The 19993-nt window shown below is 36.5% G+C and overlaps 2 protein-coding genes across 2 annotated transcripts; both read left to right on the forward strand.

Annotated features, from left to right (window-relative positions):
* The first annotated feature begins 1472 nt into the window (after positions 1 to 1472).
* On the forward strand, positions 1473 to 3597 carry LOC125206200 (putative late blight resistance protein homolog R1B-17). Its single transcript, XM_048105488.1, has 2 exons — positions 1473 to 3225; positions 3446 to 3597. Exons 1-2 carry the CDS (start codon positions 1473 to 1475, stop codon positions 3595 to 3597), a joined length of 1905 nt encoding a protein of 634 aa, XP_047961445.1.
* Positions 3598 to 14832: 11235 nt separating this feature from the next.
* LOC125208643 (GDSL esterase/lipase At5g03610-like) lies at positions 14833 to 18754 on the forward strand. Its single transcript, XM_048108294.1, has 5 exons — positions 14833 to 14981; positions 15068 to 15313; positions 16064 to 16338; positions 18087 to 18393; positions 18466 to 18754. The coding sequence occupies exons 1-5, from the start codon at positions 14924 to 14926 to the stop codon at positions 18678 to 18680; spliced, it is 1101 nt and encodes a 366-aa protein (XP_047964251.1). The 5' UTR covers positions 14833 to 14923; the 3' UTR covers positions 18681 to 18754.
* The last annotated feature ends 1239 nt before the right edge of the window (positions 18755 to 19993 follow it).

Below are 19993 nucleotides of genomic sequence, written 5' to 3' on the forward strand. Positions count from 1 at the left end.
ACAAGTTTTCTACAAGATTTCTTCATCAATTGAGAAGAATTCAAGTGAAATTCAAGAGATTATTGAAGAATCAAGACTAATTCCTTGTTTCTACCGTTCGTTCTTTTGGAAAAGATACTTTAATTTTTGATCTCCTCTTCTTCTACCGATTAATCGGTATTCTTGAGTCCACATGCATTTAGATTGAGTGAAGGGGAAATAAATTGATGAAATGGGGATGCATGGATGTGTATGTGTATATGACCGTGTGTGTGTGTGTGCGCGCGCATGCCTCGGCATGCGTGCACAAGTGTGGTGTTCGTGTGCGTGTGTTGTGTGTGTGGAACACTCATGCGTGACACGATTTAATGGTGATTTTGGAGTTGCTATTTGAATAAAAACGATATGATGAACATACTTTGATTTTGATTGATGATTTTGAAAGTAATCGATGGGAAAAAGGGAAATATGGGAAACATGCATGATTTGAAATCAATGATTGAAACTGATTTGTGATACGCCTAATTTAAAGGTGATACTTCGCGCTCTCAGCGTGATAAACGAGGAGAAGAGAATACTTGCGAGATAAGCCGACGAGGTGGGCTTTCTTTTAAAATAAGGACATTGTCTTAAACTGATATTGATGAGAATGAGATATGTGTTATCATGCCTTAATTTATTTTGTCGTGCCTATCCCTCGTGGCTATGCCACTATTGATTTAATCGAATTCGGATCCTTGTAGAGCCGCAAACTCTACTTGGGTTAGTGTACACCAATGTTAGACCGAGTGTCAGCGTACGGGTTGGCCGGTCTAGTGACCTGGATTGCGGCCGCATTCCTTGTCATGTAGAATGAGGATATGGTAAACGTCGATGAGAAAAATGGTTGCGCGACCGTGATATTTGAGAAAGAATATATTTTGGTGCCTCGGGTCTTTCTAAAGTTAAAACCCCGATGGACACTTGAAAATGGCATGATAACTATAATTGTGATAAAACTGTTTTCGGCAATGAGCCCACTGAGTATGATTATAAGTACTCAGCCCTGCATGTGTTTTCCCTATGTGCAGGTTGAGCGGTGGCGAGCGGGCGGCGGTGTTGAGTAGGAAATAATAAGATGATCTGTTGGTACTTAAAGTGTCATTGTGTCTCCATACATAGCCTCACTTCTCTCTTGATCGCTTCCGCTATTTTATGAAAAATTGTTATCTTTTGGTTGGGATGAATACTTTTATTTCGTGGGAATATTTTGGATATGAAACAGTTGGAATTATTTTGGAAACTCTGATGAGCATTTATTGCGATAGCCTTTTATTGGATTTCTTTGCTAAGGCATTATTCTTCCTCTACTTAATTGTTCATTTAATGCTTTGGTTAAATCCCTTTTTAAATGGAACCCTAGCCTATGATCTTTGATGCATTTAAGTCGCCTAGTTAACGATCGCCGCATTTATTATACCCTAGATGGGCGGGTCGTTACATTGCATGGAATCATGGAAAAGCTCATGTCTAACGAATCCGGTCGCCAAGTCATCCCCATAACAGGCATGGGTGGGATAGGTAAGACCGCTCTTGCTCAAACTGTTTATTCACAAAAAGCAATTAATGAGCATTTTGATATTTGTGCTTGGGCAACTATTTCCGAACAATACAACAAGAGAGAAATTCTGTGTGAACTTGTTTCTCAAGCCACTATGAAAGACAAGAAACAACTAAGTGAAAAGAGTGCAGCCGAATTAGGATTAGAGCTCCACAAATATTTGTTTGGTAGAAGGTTTCTAATTGTAATGGATGATATGTGGAAGATTGAGTCTTGGGACGAGATTCAACGTTTCTTTCCTAACAATGAGAATCACAGTCGAATAATGGTGACAACTAGGCAATCACAACTGACTCCTCAGTTAAACAATCACTATAGCCATTCAATGGAGTTTCTTGATGAGGCTAGTAGTTGGAACCTATTATCCAAAACTATGTTTGAAGAGGAACCCTTTCCTCTTGATTTGCAGAAAGTTGGAAAGGAAATTGCACACAGTTGTAGAGGACTTCCTCTGTCAATTGTTGTGGTGGGGGGTATTTTAAAAAATATGGAGCGCACAAAAAAATGTTGGGATTCAATAAGAAACAACCTAACTTCAGTAGTAAATTTAAAGAATGATCAACATTGCTTGAGATTATTAAAAATGAGCTATGATCATTTGCCTGTCTACTTAAAGCCTTGTTTCTTATACATGGGAGTGTTTGAGGAAGACGAAGAAATTCTCATCTCAAAGCTTATCAAGTTATGGGTCAGCGAAGGATTTCTTAAACCAATAGATGGCAATAGTTTGGGAACAATTGGGAAAGGGTTCATAAAGGACTTAGTTGATAGAAATCTCATTCTAGTTGACAAGTTGGGGTCTACAGGAAATATAAAACAAGTCAAAGTTCATGATTTGGTAAGAGACCTATGCGTGAACCAGAGCAAGAAGGAAGGGTTTTATCATGTGGTAGGAGAATCTAGTCCTAGAGGAATAAAGAGCCATCGCCGCATTGTCATACGTAGGAAAACTTCAAAGAAGAAAGTCGTCAATGACTCGAAGTCTATGTTACATGCTCGTTCCATTATTTGCGAATATGGCAAAGTTCCACGGTGCCTGAATTCTAGATTGTTGAGGACAATACAAGCAGACAGATCTCGTGGGTTTCAGTATGTTAACTTGCGGCACCTTGGACACATGGGCTCGAGTTTTTCTTATTCCAATCAGCTTTGGAATTTGCAAACGCTGATCGTTCCTTGGTCACCTAAATTTGCTTTTACAGAGTTTTGGGAAATGCCTCAACTGAGGCATATTGAGGTGTATTCTGTGCTTCTGCCAGATCCTTCGAGTGATTCTTTCGTCATGGAGAATCTCGTAGTACTTAAGGGAGCACTTAATTTGAAGTGGGATGAAGAGGTGGTTAAGAGGTTTCCAAATATCAAGAAATTGGGGATAAAATATTTAGCAACCAAGGGAATGGGGTGTGATGATGATTATTATTATATGAGCAATATTAATTGCTTGTGTAAATTAGAATCCCTCTATATCTCGTGTGCGTTTGATTTTAGAGGAAATACCTCTTTGTATAAGCTCACCTTTCCCCAAACACTCAAGAGTTTGACTCTTGAGATGAACTTTGTATCTGAATGGGAAACGATGTTGGAAAAGATTGGTTCATTGCCCCTTCTTGAGAAGTTTGAGTTGCGTTGGGGATGCTTTGGAACAGGCAAGTTGGAAATCTTTGAAGGCCAATTCCCTTGCCTCAGATACTTGGAATTGTTTGGATATCACAACCTAAAAAATTGGACTTTCGAAGCGAGCTCCATCTTTCCACGCCTTGAGAAGCTTCTGTCTTATTGATTTAGAAGCGTTGGAGAATATCCCATCTGAAATTGGAAACATACCCACTCTCCAAAATATAACGATATGGCATTGTGTTGAATCAGTGGTGAAATCTGCGAAAGAGATTGTAGAGGAACAAATGGATTTACAAGGTGACGATCTTTCCTTTCATGTTTATGTTCTACTTTCCTCTAGCGAAGCGAAGAACGAAGCAATGCGGAGCTTGGCAGGTCCTAGCATTGAATTTGAACGGTAGATAGAGGAGCTTATGTTTTCTTAAAAAAAATATTTGATTAAATATTTGTTCTCTCATCTTCAACGGAGCATTGTAATATTCTACAAATTATGTATAAGCTTCTTCAACATATTTGCATTTCCTTCAAAACATTCACATCTTGCATATGTTCTCTTTAGGGCTGGCAATTTTTGACACGACACGATAACACGACACGAACCGGCACGAAATTAATGGGTTTGGGTCAGAGCTTATCGTGTTCGTGTCCTTATCGGGTCGACCCATTAAGGACACGAAAATTTCGTGTCGTGTTCGTGTCGTGTTCGTGTCGGGTTCGTGTTATCCGTGTTCGTGTCGTGTTCGTGTTATCCGTTAACACATAATATTTTAATATTATTATTCTTATTAACACATAATATTTTAATATTATTATTCTTATTATTTTCATTTTTCAATATTTATTTTCGTGTCATTAATGGGTTCGTGTCGTGTTCGTGTCGTGTTGACCCGAAACGGTTCGTGTCGTTAATGGGTTGGTGTCGTGTTCGTGTCGTGTTCGTGTTTGAGGGTAGCGGGTCGTGTTCGTGTTCGTGTTTGAAGTTTTCTTAACGGGTCGTGTTCGTGTTTGTTGTTATCGTGTTCGTGTCATTATCGTGTCGACACGATAACAACCCGACACGCACGATTTGCCACCCCTAGTATGACGTTCTTGATACGATATACCGTACCGATCCACCCCTACCAGCATGTGCATTTAAATGTATCTATAGATATAGGCTATCTACTCTCAGGAAGATGACCTTGTTTTAGTATTTATGCACTTTTATTTTAAAAAGTTTAAATAGAGTGATAAAAAGTAATTAGATGTTTTAAAATTTTAAAAATGAATAAAATAAAAGAGATAAAAAATTGTTAAGTAGATGCTTTAAAGTATGAAAGATGAATAAAGAAAGAGATATATTAAAAGATAGTTGAATATTTTAATTATTTCCTAAATAAGTTATGGCTCGTTTTTATTGGGACGGACAAAAAAAAGAAAATTGCATTATCTTCGATAAGACGGAGGAATTATTATTTGTATGATTTAATAAATGTCATATAATAAGGCGTTATTGTATACAAATAAATTGTACGATATATATAGGGGTGTAGTCGTGTGCATCCAACTCCTTAAATTAAGAGATTAATATACGAGATTTAATGACCCATTCCATTATAATGCACACACATTACCATTATAAGAGTATTATAGTCTAAACAAAACACATCGGTTGAGTCACAATAGGAATGCCCAAAAAATTAGGTCCAACATCTCATCCACTATGTCCGGTGACAATAAATTTTAATGTGATTTTTTTTGAATAAAATCTTACTTCTTATTTTATTTTCCCAAGGACTTGCCCCTATTAAACTCTTAACAACAAACAAAAGATAGATTGATCTAACTCTTAGAACATCAATTTAAAAGAAAATGATAATCTGTAATTCTAGGCAACTTTCAGTATAACCTATACACCACATTGCATAACTTACCACTCCGTATTAGTAGGAGTATTATTTATTGATTAAATATGCACATTCAAATTTATCTTACTGTATTTCTTTTTAAGAAACTCAAAATATAAGGAGGAATTTTGAAAATATAAACTAATATAAAAAGAATAGGATAAATATAATTGAAATTATATGAGAATTATATGAGAACTAGAAGAGAAATAATGGTAATACTAGCCGTTTGGTTAGTATTATCATTATCAGAAAGCCCACGAGGATTCGCTTTAAAATAAGCCCAAGTCAAAATAAATAAGCTCGGTCATGATTTGACTGTTCATAGGATTAACTGTTTGTTCTCAAAATTTAGAAGATTTTATATTTTATAAGGTGGGCTCCATTCTTCACTAATAATATTTCAATCACTTTTTTTCTCCTATTTTATCAATTTTGCATTAAACTTATACTGTCTCTAAAATCTCAATTTTTATAGGACAGAAGGAGTACTACCTAGTAAGACTTGAACTACCCAGAAATCTGGCAAACTTTGTAATCCACGAAAATGATTTACACCCCATAGTGCGGTTGGTTTAGACTTTTATGGCAAACGATACAATAATTAGCATACACCAACACGTCACACGTGCATCTAATGTATCTATAGATATACTCTCTGGAAGATGGCCTTGTTTTAGTACAAATAAACAACCCATAATTTTATGCATTTTTATTATAAAAGGTTTAAATAGAGAGATAAAAAGTTACTTACTATTAGCTTTTTAAATTTTTTAAAATGAATGAAATAAAAGAGATAAAAGATTGTTAAGTATAGATGTTTTAAAGTATGACAGATAAATTAATAAAGAAAGAGAAATTAAAAGATAATTGAATATTTTAATCATTTTCTAAAAGGGCTCATTTATTGGGATGAATAGAAAAAGGAAATTGTGTCATCTTTGATAAGATGGAGGAAGTATCATTTATATTATTTAATAAATGACATATAATAAGGCGTTATTGTATACAAATAAATTGTACGATTATACAGGGGTGCACTTACATCCAACTCCTTATTAAGAGATTAATATACGAGATTTAATGAGATATTCCATTATAATGCACAGACATTACCAGTATACTAGCATTACAGTCTAAACAAAATACATCGGTTGAGTTAAAAATAGGAATGCCTGAAAAATTAGGCCCAACGTCGCATAATGAGTGATATAGCAACAAATAATTATTAGACAAGTGTAATTCTAAAAGAGTAATATTCCAACTATACATATAAATCTACATTCAATTTATGGAAATTTTCCACAATATTTTGAATCTCTGTTAAATATTCTCAACTACTCATTGAATCTAATAGGATGAATATATGCGTACAGTACAATTATACATGCCTTTGCTATTTTTTTTTTATTTTTAAAATTTATTAAATTTGTTCATGCTGCAAAAAAAAAGGTATAAAAATTTGAAAATAATTCATACAGTAATATGTTAACAAAATTTAAGTTAATAGCCACACTTCATTATTATTTATGTAGAATACACGTGGTATTATATTCACTGTTAAATGGTGCAGAAAACATTGTGGAAAGGAAGAGGGGAAGAAACAATTGTGTAGAATAGGATGATAATTTCATTATATAAAGCACCCTTTAAATAGGGATTACAAACAAGTAAATATGGTTGAACTTGTGCTCCAAGTATTCTTGGGCACCAAGCTAATATATTTCTTAGGCACCAAGCTAATGTGTTTCTTGTCCTCCAAGTTAATATCTTTTTCTTTTTCTAACACTCCCCCTCAAATTGAGTAGTGGGGTCTCCAATACTCAATTTGCAAAGAGCATCTTCAAAAACCCTCTTGTTGACTGCCTTTGTCAAAATGTCAGCAAGCTGATCTTCTGAGCGAACAAATGGCAGATCTACAATGCCTCCTTCAATGTTTTCCTTGATAAAGTGTCTATCCACCTCAACATGTTTGGTTCGATCATGTTGAACTGGAATCTCTGAGATGCTTATTGCGGCCTTATTGTCACAGTATAGTCGACACTTTCTGCTAGGAGCTAAGCTGAGTTCCTTCATCAGTCTTCTTAGCCACATTATCTCAGTCAGTCCACTTTTGATTCCACGAAACTCTGCCTCAGCACTCGAGAGGGCGACTACTTTCTGCTTTTTACTTCTCCAAGTCACCAAGTTACCTCCAACAAAGGTAAAGTACCTGGCGGTTGACCTTCTATCATTAGGATTCCCCGCCCAATCAGCATCGGTGTACCCATGAATGTCAAGATTATCACTCTTAGAGAACAACACTCCATGTTGTTGTCCCTTTCAGATATCGGCAAATCCTGAGCGATGCTTCCATATGGTCCATCTGTGGTTTATGCATAAACTGACTCACGACCCCTACGGCGTAGGCAATGTCTGGCCTAGTATGCGATAAGTAGATAAGCTTTCCAACTAGTCGCTGATATCGACTTCGATTGGTCAACTCGGCTTTATCATTAATCTGCAATCCATGATTAACAGCTATAGGCGTATCTGCCGGTTTACACTCTAGGAGACCCGTTTCTGCAAGGATGTCTAGGATATTTTCTCTGTCTCAAAAAAAATCCCTTTTTGTGATCTTAACACCTCGATCCCAAGAAAATATTTGAGATCCCCTAAGTCCTTCATCTCAAACTCCCGAAACAGATTCTTCTTCAAGCTCTCAATCTCTTCCAAGTCGTCACCTGTGATAATAATGTCATCGACATATATGATTAAGCAAGTGATTTTATCTCCTTTCTTCTTCAAAAAGAGAGTATGATCGGAGTTGCTCTGTTTATATCCATAACTAATCATTGCCCCGGCGAATTTCCCAAACCATACTCTTGGGGACTGCTTCAACCCATATAAAATTTTCCTCAGCCTACATCCTTCTCCTATCTTGGAGTCTGCTGCGAATCCTGGAGGGGCCTCCATATACACCTCTTCTTCTTTTTTTAGCTCACCATGAAGAAAGGCATTCGTCACATCGAACTGATGCAGTGGCCAATCTTTATTTGCCGCCACAGACAATAAGACTCGAATTGTGTTCATCTTGGCCACTTGGGAGAAAGTTTCTGAATAATCAACCCCATATGTCTGAGTATATCCCTTCGCGACTAGCCGTGCTTTGTACCTCTCAACTGAGCCGTCTGGTCTCCTCTTGATAGTGAAGACCCATCGGCATCCTACAGGTCGCTTCCATTAGGTAAGATGCACGTTTCCCAAGTGCTGTTCCGGATCAGTGCATCTATTTCTTTTTGCATTGCCTCTCACCAGTGCTTATGCCGCATAGCATCTTCCCATGACTGTGGGATCTCTTCCTCCTCATACAGTGCCTTCTCAAATGCTTGAGCCATTTCTGACAGATGGCTCGTAACTAGGCAAGCAACAGAGTAGCGAGCCTTCCTGTTAATCCTCTCAGGTGTATATCTTTTTGGTGGAACTCCCATGTTCTCCCGATGTGGAAGAATGTACCCCCCTGTGTCGGGGTCAATCCCTTCGACTTCTTCACTAGTGTCTCCATCTGTGTTTTCCACAACAGGGCCTTCTTCTTCCTCTTCACTTACACCATCAGTAGTAAAGGAAATTGGAGGAACAGGGTTATCAATACTTACATTGGATAGCCTCAACGGGGAAGTAGTTGGTTGAGTGTCACCTTCAGGAACGGACTGTCCTACTTCAGAGACTTGCTCAGCGGAATCGCTTACTGCCGCCTCTGTTAGGCCCACTTCGGGATTACTTGGCGTTGGCATCGGCGCTGATATCCAACTTAGCGGATCCTTACTACTATTCTCCCCCTGACTGCTAAGGTGGGTATAAAAGTATTCGGTTTCAAGGAAATTGCAATTCATCGTAACAAACATTCGATTGGTTTTAGGATCAAAGCATTTATACCCCTTTTGGTTTATCACATATCCCACGAAGACACACTTAATTGCACAAGGAGAAAGTTTGGTTCGTTCATGTTTTGGGGTATGAACAAAAACGGAGCACCCAAAGACTCGCGGTTCAAGAGTTAAAGGTGGTGGAATTTGGTGAAGGAGGATAGGGCTTGGAGTGGTGTTTGGTGTTTGAGGATACTTGTGGGTAATCTGTTCAAGAGATAGGCTGAGGTGGCAATGGCTTCGGGCCAGAAGTGTTTTGGGGCTTTTGATTCAATGAGCATAGAGCGAGGTCATTTCTAGGAGGGAACGGTTTTTTCTTTCGGCTACACCATTCTGTTCGGGAGTGTAGGCACAACTGGTTTAATGAATCAGACCATTTTCTTGAAAAAATTGTTTCATGGCTGAATTAACGAATTCCCTCCCATTATCTGATCTCAAGATTTTTATAGAAGACTGGTACTGAGTTTTGATAAGGTAAAAAAATTGTGAAAAATGTATATAAACCTCAGATTTTTGTTTCATGAAATATACACAAGTCATGCGAGTGCAGTCATCAACAAAAACTAAGTAGTATCTAAGATCCTGCCCCCCAGTAAAAGGTGCGGGGCCCCAAACATCAGAGTGAATTAATGAAAAAGGAAGATCAACACGAGTATTATTCAAAGGATAAGAGGTTCGGTGGCTTTTGGCCCAAAAACAAGTTTCACAATACTCATCGTGTTTAGAAATAAAATCAGGAAACAATAATTTTAAGTAACCGATAGAAGGATGTCCCAAGCGTCGATGCCAAAGCCAAGCCTTCCTATTGGCAAACCCGTGAGTTAGCATGGCGGTCCCTTTTTGAGCTATCTCATCTACATAGTACAATCCATCACGTTCAGTGCCACGTCCAATTATTTCCCCGGTTCGGATATCCTGCAGCAGACAGAAATGAGGTTGCATCAATAAGGTGCAATTTAATTCCTTCATGACATGGCTAATAGACAACAATTTATGAGACATTGAAGGAATGTAAAGGCAGTTAGATAATTGAAGGGTAGGTGATATTTTCACAGTTCCCGCCCCCTAAACTTTTGTAAACTCCCCATTAGCTGTCTGAATATGGGATTTTTGAGGTTTTTGAATCCCTGTAAGATCTGAAGCATCATAAGTTATCGTATCAGTCGCCCCACAATCAAATATCCATCTATCGTTTTTCTCATATCCACTAGACACCTGACATGCAATTCCAGTGTTTTCTAGGGGCTGAAACCTATTTTTACACACAATCGGGGTACTAATAGGGAAATTACTTAGTTCGGGGTCAGATTCGCACAACACAAGAGAATATGGGTCATTAGGCAATAAATGAGGTACACTAAGTAATTTATTGTATTGCTGGGGTGAAAAATAGGATTTATGTAAAGTTTGGGGTTCTTTAACCAAAGAACCCACAAACCCTAGGTTACCTGCCGCCGCTGTTTCTTCATCTCCCCCAAATTCCTCCTCTGACCAATTCGACACCACCGTTCCTCCGGCGAAGTTGGCGGCTCCCATCTGACCCGTCAGCTAAGCAGCACCGATTGCTCCCTTGTCGCCGCCCCGAGTCTGAGTAGCTTCCCTGTTGCCCTCGGCGGTGGCGATAAGGTAATTTCCTCCGTCTCTCGGTTGCCCTCCGATAACTGCAGCAGTGTGGCCGCCGCAGTTCCAGGGAGCGCGTGGTGGCGCGGATGGCGGCGGTGCGGATGAGTTCTTGCCGTGTTTCTCCTCCCACCAATCGGGAAATCCGATCAATTCGAAGCACGATTCTTTCATGTGCTTCTTCTTCTTACAATAAGAACAGACAAGCTTCGATTTGTCTTCATCATTGTTCCGCCGGTTCCAGCCGCCTCCTCCACCGCGATTGCTGCCGCCCCTGGAGCCGCTGCCGTGCTGGTGCGATCTTCCTCGGACGACAAGTCCTGCTCCGATGCCTTCTGTTGTGGCTCCGGCTCCTGACTGTAACACTTGAGACCGTGTCTCTTCTTGTTTGATCAGATTGTAGGCAAGGTCAACCGAGGGAAGTGGTTCCATTTTAACTATCTCCCTTTTGGTTGTTTCATATTTGCCGTCTATTGCAGTCAGAAACGTATAGAGTCTCTGTTCTTGGATCCAATTATCATGTATTTCCATGTCCTCCGGGTACTTCATAGGATTTGTACGTTTCTGATCTATTGACCTCCATAAATCTTGTAGGGTACTCCATGTCTCCTCTAACAATTGGCTTCCTTGTTTCACCATGCTGGCTTTGATATGCAGTTCGTATATTTGGAGTTTATCTCCTTCGCTCCCGTACGTGATAGCCAACGCATCCCATATGTGTTTGGCTGTCGGTTGTTTCAACACTCGGCTGACCAACCGAGGTTCGATATTCTGTGTGAGCCATGTGAACATGCAGTGATCAGCTTGTTGCCATTGCGGAAAGGCTGGATCGATTTGTGGCGGGGGAGGTGGCACTCCGGTTACGTGAGAAACCATTCCCCTGCCGCTTATAGCCGTCTTCATCAGGATGGCCCATTCAGAGTAATTTTCTCCATTCAATTTGCTTCCTCCAATGTGGAGGGGTTGTGTATCGATTTTGTACACAATGGGTTTTTCTGGTGGATTTTCTGTGTTCTCTGGTTTGGGTGTTGATGGTATCATCATGGCAAGACTTTTGCTCATGATTTCGGCAATTTGCCGAGCAATTTCATCCGACTGGGATGGGTTTTTTTCGTCTGACATGGTTTGTTTTGAATGGTTTTCTGCAGATTTGGCTTAAGGTCGAGAAAGGTTAGGGACAGTGATGAAATTTTTCTAAGTCCTGCTCTGGTACAATATTAAATGGTGCAGAAAATATTGTGGAAAGGAAGAGGGGAAGAAACAATTGTGTAGAATAGGATAATAATTTCACTGTATAAAGCACCCTTTAAATAGGGATTACAAACAAGTAAATATGGTGGAACTTGTGCTCCAAGTATTCTTGGGCACCAAGCTAATATATTTCTTAGGCACCAAGCTAATGTGTTTCTTGTCCTCCAAGTTAATATCTTTTTCTTTTTCTAACATTCACAAACATATATTCAATATAAATAACAGAGTTTGGTTATTAATTTAAATTTTATTGATATATTATTAATTATATTTTTCTACTTTTGATAGCATATAAAAATTTAATTTTTTTTATAATAATAAAATAAAATAACAAAAGACATCTATATTTGTAGAATATATTACTCCCATTAGATTGGGAGTATGTATATAATGTAAGTCCAAAATATTTTCAAAATTTAAAGTAATATTTGAATTTAGATTTACATTCATTAATTTCCATGTATAATTATGTATTGGAATATAACTTTTTTTAGAGTTTCACTTGTTAAATAAGTATTTGTTGAACACACCAACTTATTATGCCAAATAGTATGTCTAAAGTAGAGAATTTTTTCTCCTCATCCACTATTTCCCGTGACAATTAATTTTAATGTGATTCTTCATGAATAACTCTTACTTCGTATTTTGTTTTCCCAATGACTTGCCTCCTTTAAAATCTTATCAACAAACAAAAGATAGAATGATCTAACCCTTATAATATCAATTTAAAAGAAAATGTTAATATGTAATCCTATGCAACTTTCACTATAACCTAAATACCACTTTGCATAAAATACTAGTATTATTTATTGATTAAATATGCACATTCAAATTTATCTTATTGTATTTATTTTTAAGAAAATCAAAATATAAGGAGGAATTTTGAAAATTATAAACTAATATAAAAATAATAGGATAAATATAATTGAAATTGTACTATGAAAACAAGAAGAGAAATAATGGTAATACTATTAGATTAGTTAGGCCTGCAAATTTAGTCAGCGGGTTTCGAGTTTACCCGATCCCGACCCAATAACCGACGGGTTTTGGGTACCCGAAACCCAACATTATGGGTTCGGGTACGGGTTTGGGTAGTTAATGTTAGGACTTTTCGGGTTTAAGGTACCCGACTAATACCCGATTAAATTCGATTAATTATGTATTTGTGATAAATATTTTTATTCAGTATAGGGCATATGGCCCGTAGGGTAAATCTAGGGTAAATTTATTTAATCGCATGTAGATTTATGCCAAAAATTTCTTTATTTTAAAATTAAGTAGTGTCTATTTGTCTAATGTAGATACTCCCCCCGTCCGATAGAAATAGGTCATATTTCATTTTTTGTTCGTCCCATACAAATAGCCCATATACAATTATGACAACATTTTTCTCATTCTCTTTACTTTATCTTTTTGTTGGTCCCACCATTCACTACATAATTTCAACTATTTTTTCTTCTTCTCTCTTACTTTACCAATTATGCATTAAAACTCGTGTCAATTCCAAATGGCCTATTTCTATGGGATGGAGGGAGTATATATATATAGTCATAGAATCATAATCTAGAGAAAGTTAAAGCATTAGAATTGAAGTTTAAACTTTTAATAATATTCAATAAATAGTATTATTGTGTTATTTTTAATCATTTCTATTCTCATCACAATATAATTTATATAAAAGAATAAATTTGAAATATACTAATTTCGGGTTTATGGGTACCCGATTAGTTAGGTTCAGGTACCCGCACCGGGTATTAGGGTACCCGAATTCACATACGGGTCGGATATTGGGTATGATATTTTTGAAATTTTGGATTTGGGTATCCGAATTTTCGAATTTGGGTATCCGTGGGTATCCAAATTTACATGCCTAAATTAGTATTTGTAGACCTATTAAGGTTTGGCCAAGGCATAGTCCGAGTTGGTTATATGGGCTGGACTGAGTTTCTGATGTGCCTGCACTTGGACTTGGAGTTAAGAAACATCCAAATACAAATCACTTCAGCCAATGAGTCAAGCCCATGTCCGATTTGTTTCAATGATGGACTAGCATGACCCAACCAATATCGCATATATATAGACCGACTCATATCGGGCCTGATCCGTATTAGGCTGAGTCGGCCCGAGCAGTTTACAAACTCTAATATGGACATTAAAATTATGTGCAAATAGTAATGCCCTCAACACCTAGCATCCCATTAGAAAAAAAAAATAAAAGAAAATTAAAGAAGATAAGAGGGCATATTCTTTCACTTAGTCATCCAACTTTAATTCGGTGTTCAATCCCCTCAAATGATTGAGACATCCAACTCTTGGAAACGTGATATGTGGAGGTGAATAGGCTGCTCCACAATTTCAATTCTATTGTTTCGCATTTATATTTCCCCAACTTCCAACAACTACACTATCACACGCCACACACACACACAAACACACAAAAAGAAACAAGTAATTAAAATCTACATCACTCTTTTATCCTGGTCAAAGGACAACTTATTCATTTATGTAACTACTGCCAGATTTTCACATTACAAAGTCAACACAACTATTGTGCTAATTAGAACAAGTGAGAAACCTAAAGCCAAGACCCCCACCCCATTTTGACCAAACAATCCCTAAAAGAGTTCTTGTTCTCACCATAGTAGTACACCCTCAGTCCCATATATATAGTATTTTTTTTACATTTTGGGTCATCCCATTAAAATAGTCATCGTCCCTTTATGTTTTTCTCTGTTGTGAGGTGAGTTACATTCTCCACTAACAATACTCTAATCACTTTTTTTTTTCTGCATCTCTCGTACTTTACCAATTTTGCATTAAATCCGTACCGTCTCCAATGTCCCTGTTTTTATTGGACAGATGGAATATTTTATTAGATATAAAACTTACAATACGCATAAGTAGCATGATACAAGAAAACAAAATGGAATAGAACACTCATAGCATAATAAGCCTAATCTTCAAAGGAGTGGGCTATAAAATTATAAATTTAAAAATAGAAAGCCCATGCCTTTGCAGTGTATAAAAACATTCGTTCAACATTCTTCATTCTCTGCATCTCTCCAATGGAAACCTCTAAACTCTTCTTTTCCTTCTTCTATTGCTACTTCATCCTCTCCTCAGGTACTCTCTCTCCCTCTCTCTCTCTCTCTCTAAAATTTCCCTCTCACACTTGAAATTAAAACAAACATAATTTTCTCACTTTGAAGGATACATATGCATCCAAGCTTCTACTCTCAACCACCGCCACCACCACCGCCACCGGCGGCAGAAGCATGAAATTTCCGATGGAAGTTTGAGACCGAAAAAACTATTTGTATTCGGGGACTCGTACGCAGACACGGGCAACATCAGAAAATCGCTAGGAAACTCGTGGAATGAACCGTACGGCTTCACCTTCCCCGGGAAACCCGCGGGCCGCTTCTCCGATGGCCGCATCCTCACTGACTACATTGGTAACCATATACTCTTATCTACATTATTATTTTTTTTACTTTACTATTTCTCCGCTTTAACTATTTATATTATTTTTATAAATGACTTTACAATTATGGAATCAGAGGAGTAACTAATTAAAGTTGATTAAAAAATAAACGTATCTTTTTCTTTGCTTTTCCTGCATCAACACATTTTATACCATCATTTATTCACTTTATCTTTTTTCTGCTTTCCTTCACTTTTCTTTTCTTTTTTTGGTTTGGTGGACTTATATAATTATTGTCCATGTTAAAAAGATCCTCTATTATTTATGTTTTTTATTGAAAATAAAAGCAATAACATGGTTTCTCTTTACCATCATCAAGTAGTGTAAACACATGCACCACTTTATTCATTACTGGTTTTTGAATCTCAGCTTTGTTGATGCTTTTGTTATGAGATACGATTAGCATAGTGATTAAAACCTATATTATATAATATATAGATATTTATATATCTAGCTGGCATGTAATTACTTTTCTGATTTGCTAGATATATGTGTATGTGTACACGATATGTAAAATTAACCACACCAAATAATAATATTGTTGAAGAGTTATTATCATGCTGATAGCTGTCGTTTCTTGTAATATCATTGTTCATGCAATTACGGTTAAACACATTTTCTTTTAAATTAAATGCCAGCATGATAATTCATGAGTCAACAAACTAGTGTAATGAAAACTGACATGTTTTGTGATGTCAATTGATATTAATAAAACAAACAGCCAAGTTCTTGGAAGTGAAGTCTCCGTTACCGTATGAATGGATGGAAATGGGAGGTAAAAAATTACAAAATGGGCTGAATTTTGCTTATGGAGGGAGTGGTGTGTTCAACACAATAGGAGATCTCTTGCCCAATATGAGCACTCAGATTGGATTTTACGACAAACTTGTGCATGATTCCGTCTACACCAAATCGGATTTGAAGTCCTCTCTTGTTCTTGTCTGCCTCTCCGGCAACGATTATGGTGCTTTTCTTGCCCAAGGTGGAACTATGCAGGTAACACTTCCATCTTCACATTTTACTTCATTAGAAATAGGAATTCAAGATTTTTTGGTATGTGTGTTGGATTTAATTTACAGCATAAAAAATCTTTACATTTTACTTGCTATTAATTTATTGAAACAAAAAAATAAATTGCGTGACTCTTTTCTTATCATAAAATGGGAAGTTGTGGGGTGCGAGAGTATTTGAATTATACACGTCCTTTTCCAAAATGGATGATGATCGGTTGGATTTCCTTTTCATTTTGTTGAAAAAATCTGGTATTACAAATTTTATAGCCATCTATATTTATAAATAGCTGTATTTGTATGTAATGAAATTAATAATGGTGATAGAGTCAACTAAAGCAAAAGTCTTTTTTTGAATTAATTAGAATGCGTTTTGTTCAAGGGTCTTTAATAATTGCATAAGAGATAATTAATGCCACTATAAATAGTGGGTTACACGTAATTGTGGATCTCAATATCCCACTTATCTAGTCTTATTAGATTTCATCATATCTTCAAAATATAGTATTTTTCTTTATAAAGTCAGTGAAAATGAACACTATTGCTCCCACATCATGTGCATATAATAATATTTACAAAGATGCAGTTTTATTACTTAGATTAGTAGTACTACTACATTATTTTATTTTTCTACTTACTAAAAATTGGGAGTGGTGAGTAGTAACGTGATGATGTTGGGCAACTGACTCCTCTAATATTGGCGAATGCATTTATTAGGCGGAGGGAGCCTTTATTAGGAGTTAACATAAATTCAAGAAAATTAGGTGGCAATGCCTTTCCCATTAAATTATTAGGATACAGCTAGTCTATTCTGTTTGAAGTACTGATTGTATAATTTTATTTGATTTGATAGATTTTAAAAAATCATTTTGATTTCGTAGAAGCAAGAGTTAATGATTTAGGTTTGGGCTATGATACTAATACATTTTGATTTAGTTTGCAAAAAATTATGAAATCAATTTTAATTTGCTTTGGTGTGATATGGCACCAACCGATTCGTAAACTGTATATGCATGTGTTTAAAATCAAGATCCCTACCTAATCTCGTGGTCTAGGAAATTGTAGTATCTCTATTGTCTATTTATATTTAGCATTGTGTCGTTGTATGTCTGTCATACAGAGTATCTCTCTGTGGTCTGAGCGCTCCACTACCTAGGCGAAAATTGAATACTCCATCCTACTAGTAAAAAATATGGTCACCTAATATGACACGAGAATTAAAACAAAATAGATAAGAGTAAGAGAGATTAGAGGATATGACATGAGAATTAAAATAAAATAGATAAGAGTAAGAGAGATTAGAGGAGAAGAGTAGTTAAATTAATATTAGTGAATAGTGTGACCTACATTATTGTTAGTGTTTATTGATGGTATAAGTTATTAATAGTATGATGTATATGGATAATAAATTGGGATAACTTTTCATAAATAAAAATGCCCATATTTTTATGGAATGAATGAAAATGAAAAGTGCAAATATTTCTGTAGGTCGTATGAAGTATTAACACTTCATCATCTTAAATAAAATTAAAATATCCTAATTCAATTTCTTATATATCCAAGTTGATGACAATTAAGTGCATATCGGCTTACATAAGTATTTTTTTTGTATTTTGTATGATCATATATATTCATAAGATATCATTCTCAAAAGTGCTTACAAAAGTGCATAGATACTCCTTCAATATGATACAACAGAATGGTGTTACGAGTTTTTAATGAATTGATTGACAGGGATTGCAAACGTTCATACCGCGTGTGGTGAAGCAACTAGGCGTGAACTTAAAAAGACTCCAACAACTCGGTGCAACTAAGGTTGCTGTGACATTACTCCAACCGTTGGGCTGCCTTCCTCGGAGCACGGTCGATTCATCGTTTCAACGATGCAACACCACCCAAAATCTAGCCGTCGCCTACCACAATCTTCTATTGCAGCAAACCGTCGCTAAATTGAACAACCAATCCAAATCCTCCACCTTCTTCATCATCGATCTCTACAACTCCTTCACAACAGTGCTCAACCAAAAACGAGACTATCTAGGTGCGTTTTTTGTCATTTAAATAAAAAAATTTCGGTTTTAATTAATAAACGTGGTGTTGAAATGAAAATTAGGTAATTTGAGATTCGATACTCCATTGAAGCCATGTTGCGTTGGGACAGACGGCTACGTTTGCGGCAGCGTGGACGAGAAAGGTGCGAAAATGTATACAGTTTGCAGTGATCCGAAATCGGCATTTTTTTGGGATATGTCACATCCAACTGAGGCTGGATGGCATGCCATTTACACCACCTTCAAATCCACTCTTGAACAAGCCTTTAAATTTTAGTTTTTTCTATGTTTCGGTCGAATTCTTACTGTATTTTGCTAAGTTGTTGCATGGAAATTTGTTTTATTATTCAATACATATGTGGATAATACAAACAATCAATGATCAAATCAATACTATATCCATTCCTTAAAAATATAGTACTACTAGTAATTTATTTCTATTAAAATAGAAATTTTTTAAACTTTCTATCCTAAGATGTGGACATTTCAAGTGACAGTTTCATTTTGAAATGCAACGGCTCAAGCAATCTTGCATGTTAATCAATATATTAGTCTTCTCTTATTCTACAATTAATGCTAATTAAGGATTCATTGGATCGAAGAGACTCTTATGCCAACTTTATTGCATATGAAAAGCAAATCTCTATAAATACCCACTAACAAAATAACTTCTTTAATTTGCATCTAAACTCCAACAAATAAAAAAAGGGCAGGCCTTGCCCCATATCCTCTAAACTGGCCTGATGGAGAAGCCGACGCAGAACGATAAGCATATTGGCAATGATGCCGGAGAAGATGAAGGCTACCGGAGATAGATGAAGGCGGATGGAGAAGAAGATATGATGAAGGCGTATTGGAATAGAAGAAAAGATAGAAGCAAATTGTATTGGAGCTGAAAAAGGACGAGGTGGATTCTTTAACGAATTCTAACAAATTAGACATTTAATAATGCAATGCGTAGGGTATTTTAAATAATTAAGGTAAGAGAAGACCTTCTTTTTTTTTTTCCTTTTGGAAGGTCTTCCGGATTCCATAAATAATTATCTATTTTCGGTTTTTTCTGTCTCAAAATTATAATACGGTATGTTTTTATTTATTAAAGTTGCTTGATGATTTCTTGTGCTTATTGATCTTTGCATTCCATAAAAAGGCCATCTCTAATTAATTCATTTAAGTATACCTATAATACAAAAAAAAATATCAGCCCATTTGATTACAGCCCATTTACAACTACCATTAAATATTAAAAGACAAATCACATGTAAATTCATGAACTGTTAAAATAGTTTAGTTTTTCTCGTGAACTTTAACCGTTGCGTGTAAAGTTATGAATTTTATCGGACTGTATAAATTTTCCATCGGATCCAATCCGATAAATTTCCGAAACAAACTTATCCTACGAGGCACGCCGGAGGCATGACTTGGCAACTCCACTAATTCTAATTGTTTCTCTTCTATCTTTGCAATCTTTGACTCGGGACTTATCACAAACATACAAGTAGCGCAAATAAAAAACATACAAATCGAATTCGGCATACAAATCACCATAAACTTATACTCCCTCCGTCCCAGATTAAGAGTCACTTTTTG

This window comes from Salvia hispanica, chromosome 2 (genome assembly GCF_023119035.1).
Source record: "Salvia hispanica cultivar TCC Black 2014 chromosome 2, UniMelb_Shisp_WGS_1.0, whole genome shotgun sequence".
NCBI lineage: Eukaryota > Viridiplantae > Streptophyta > Magnoliopsida > Lamiales > Lamiaceae > Salvia > Salvia hispanica.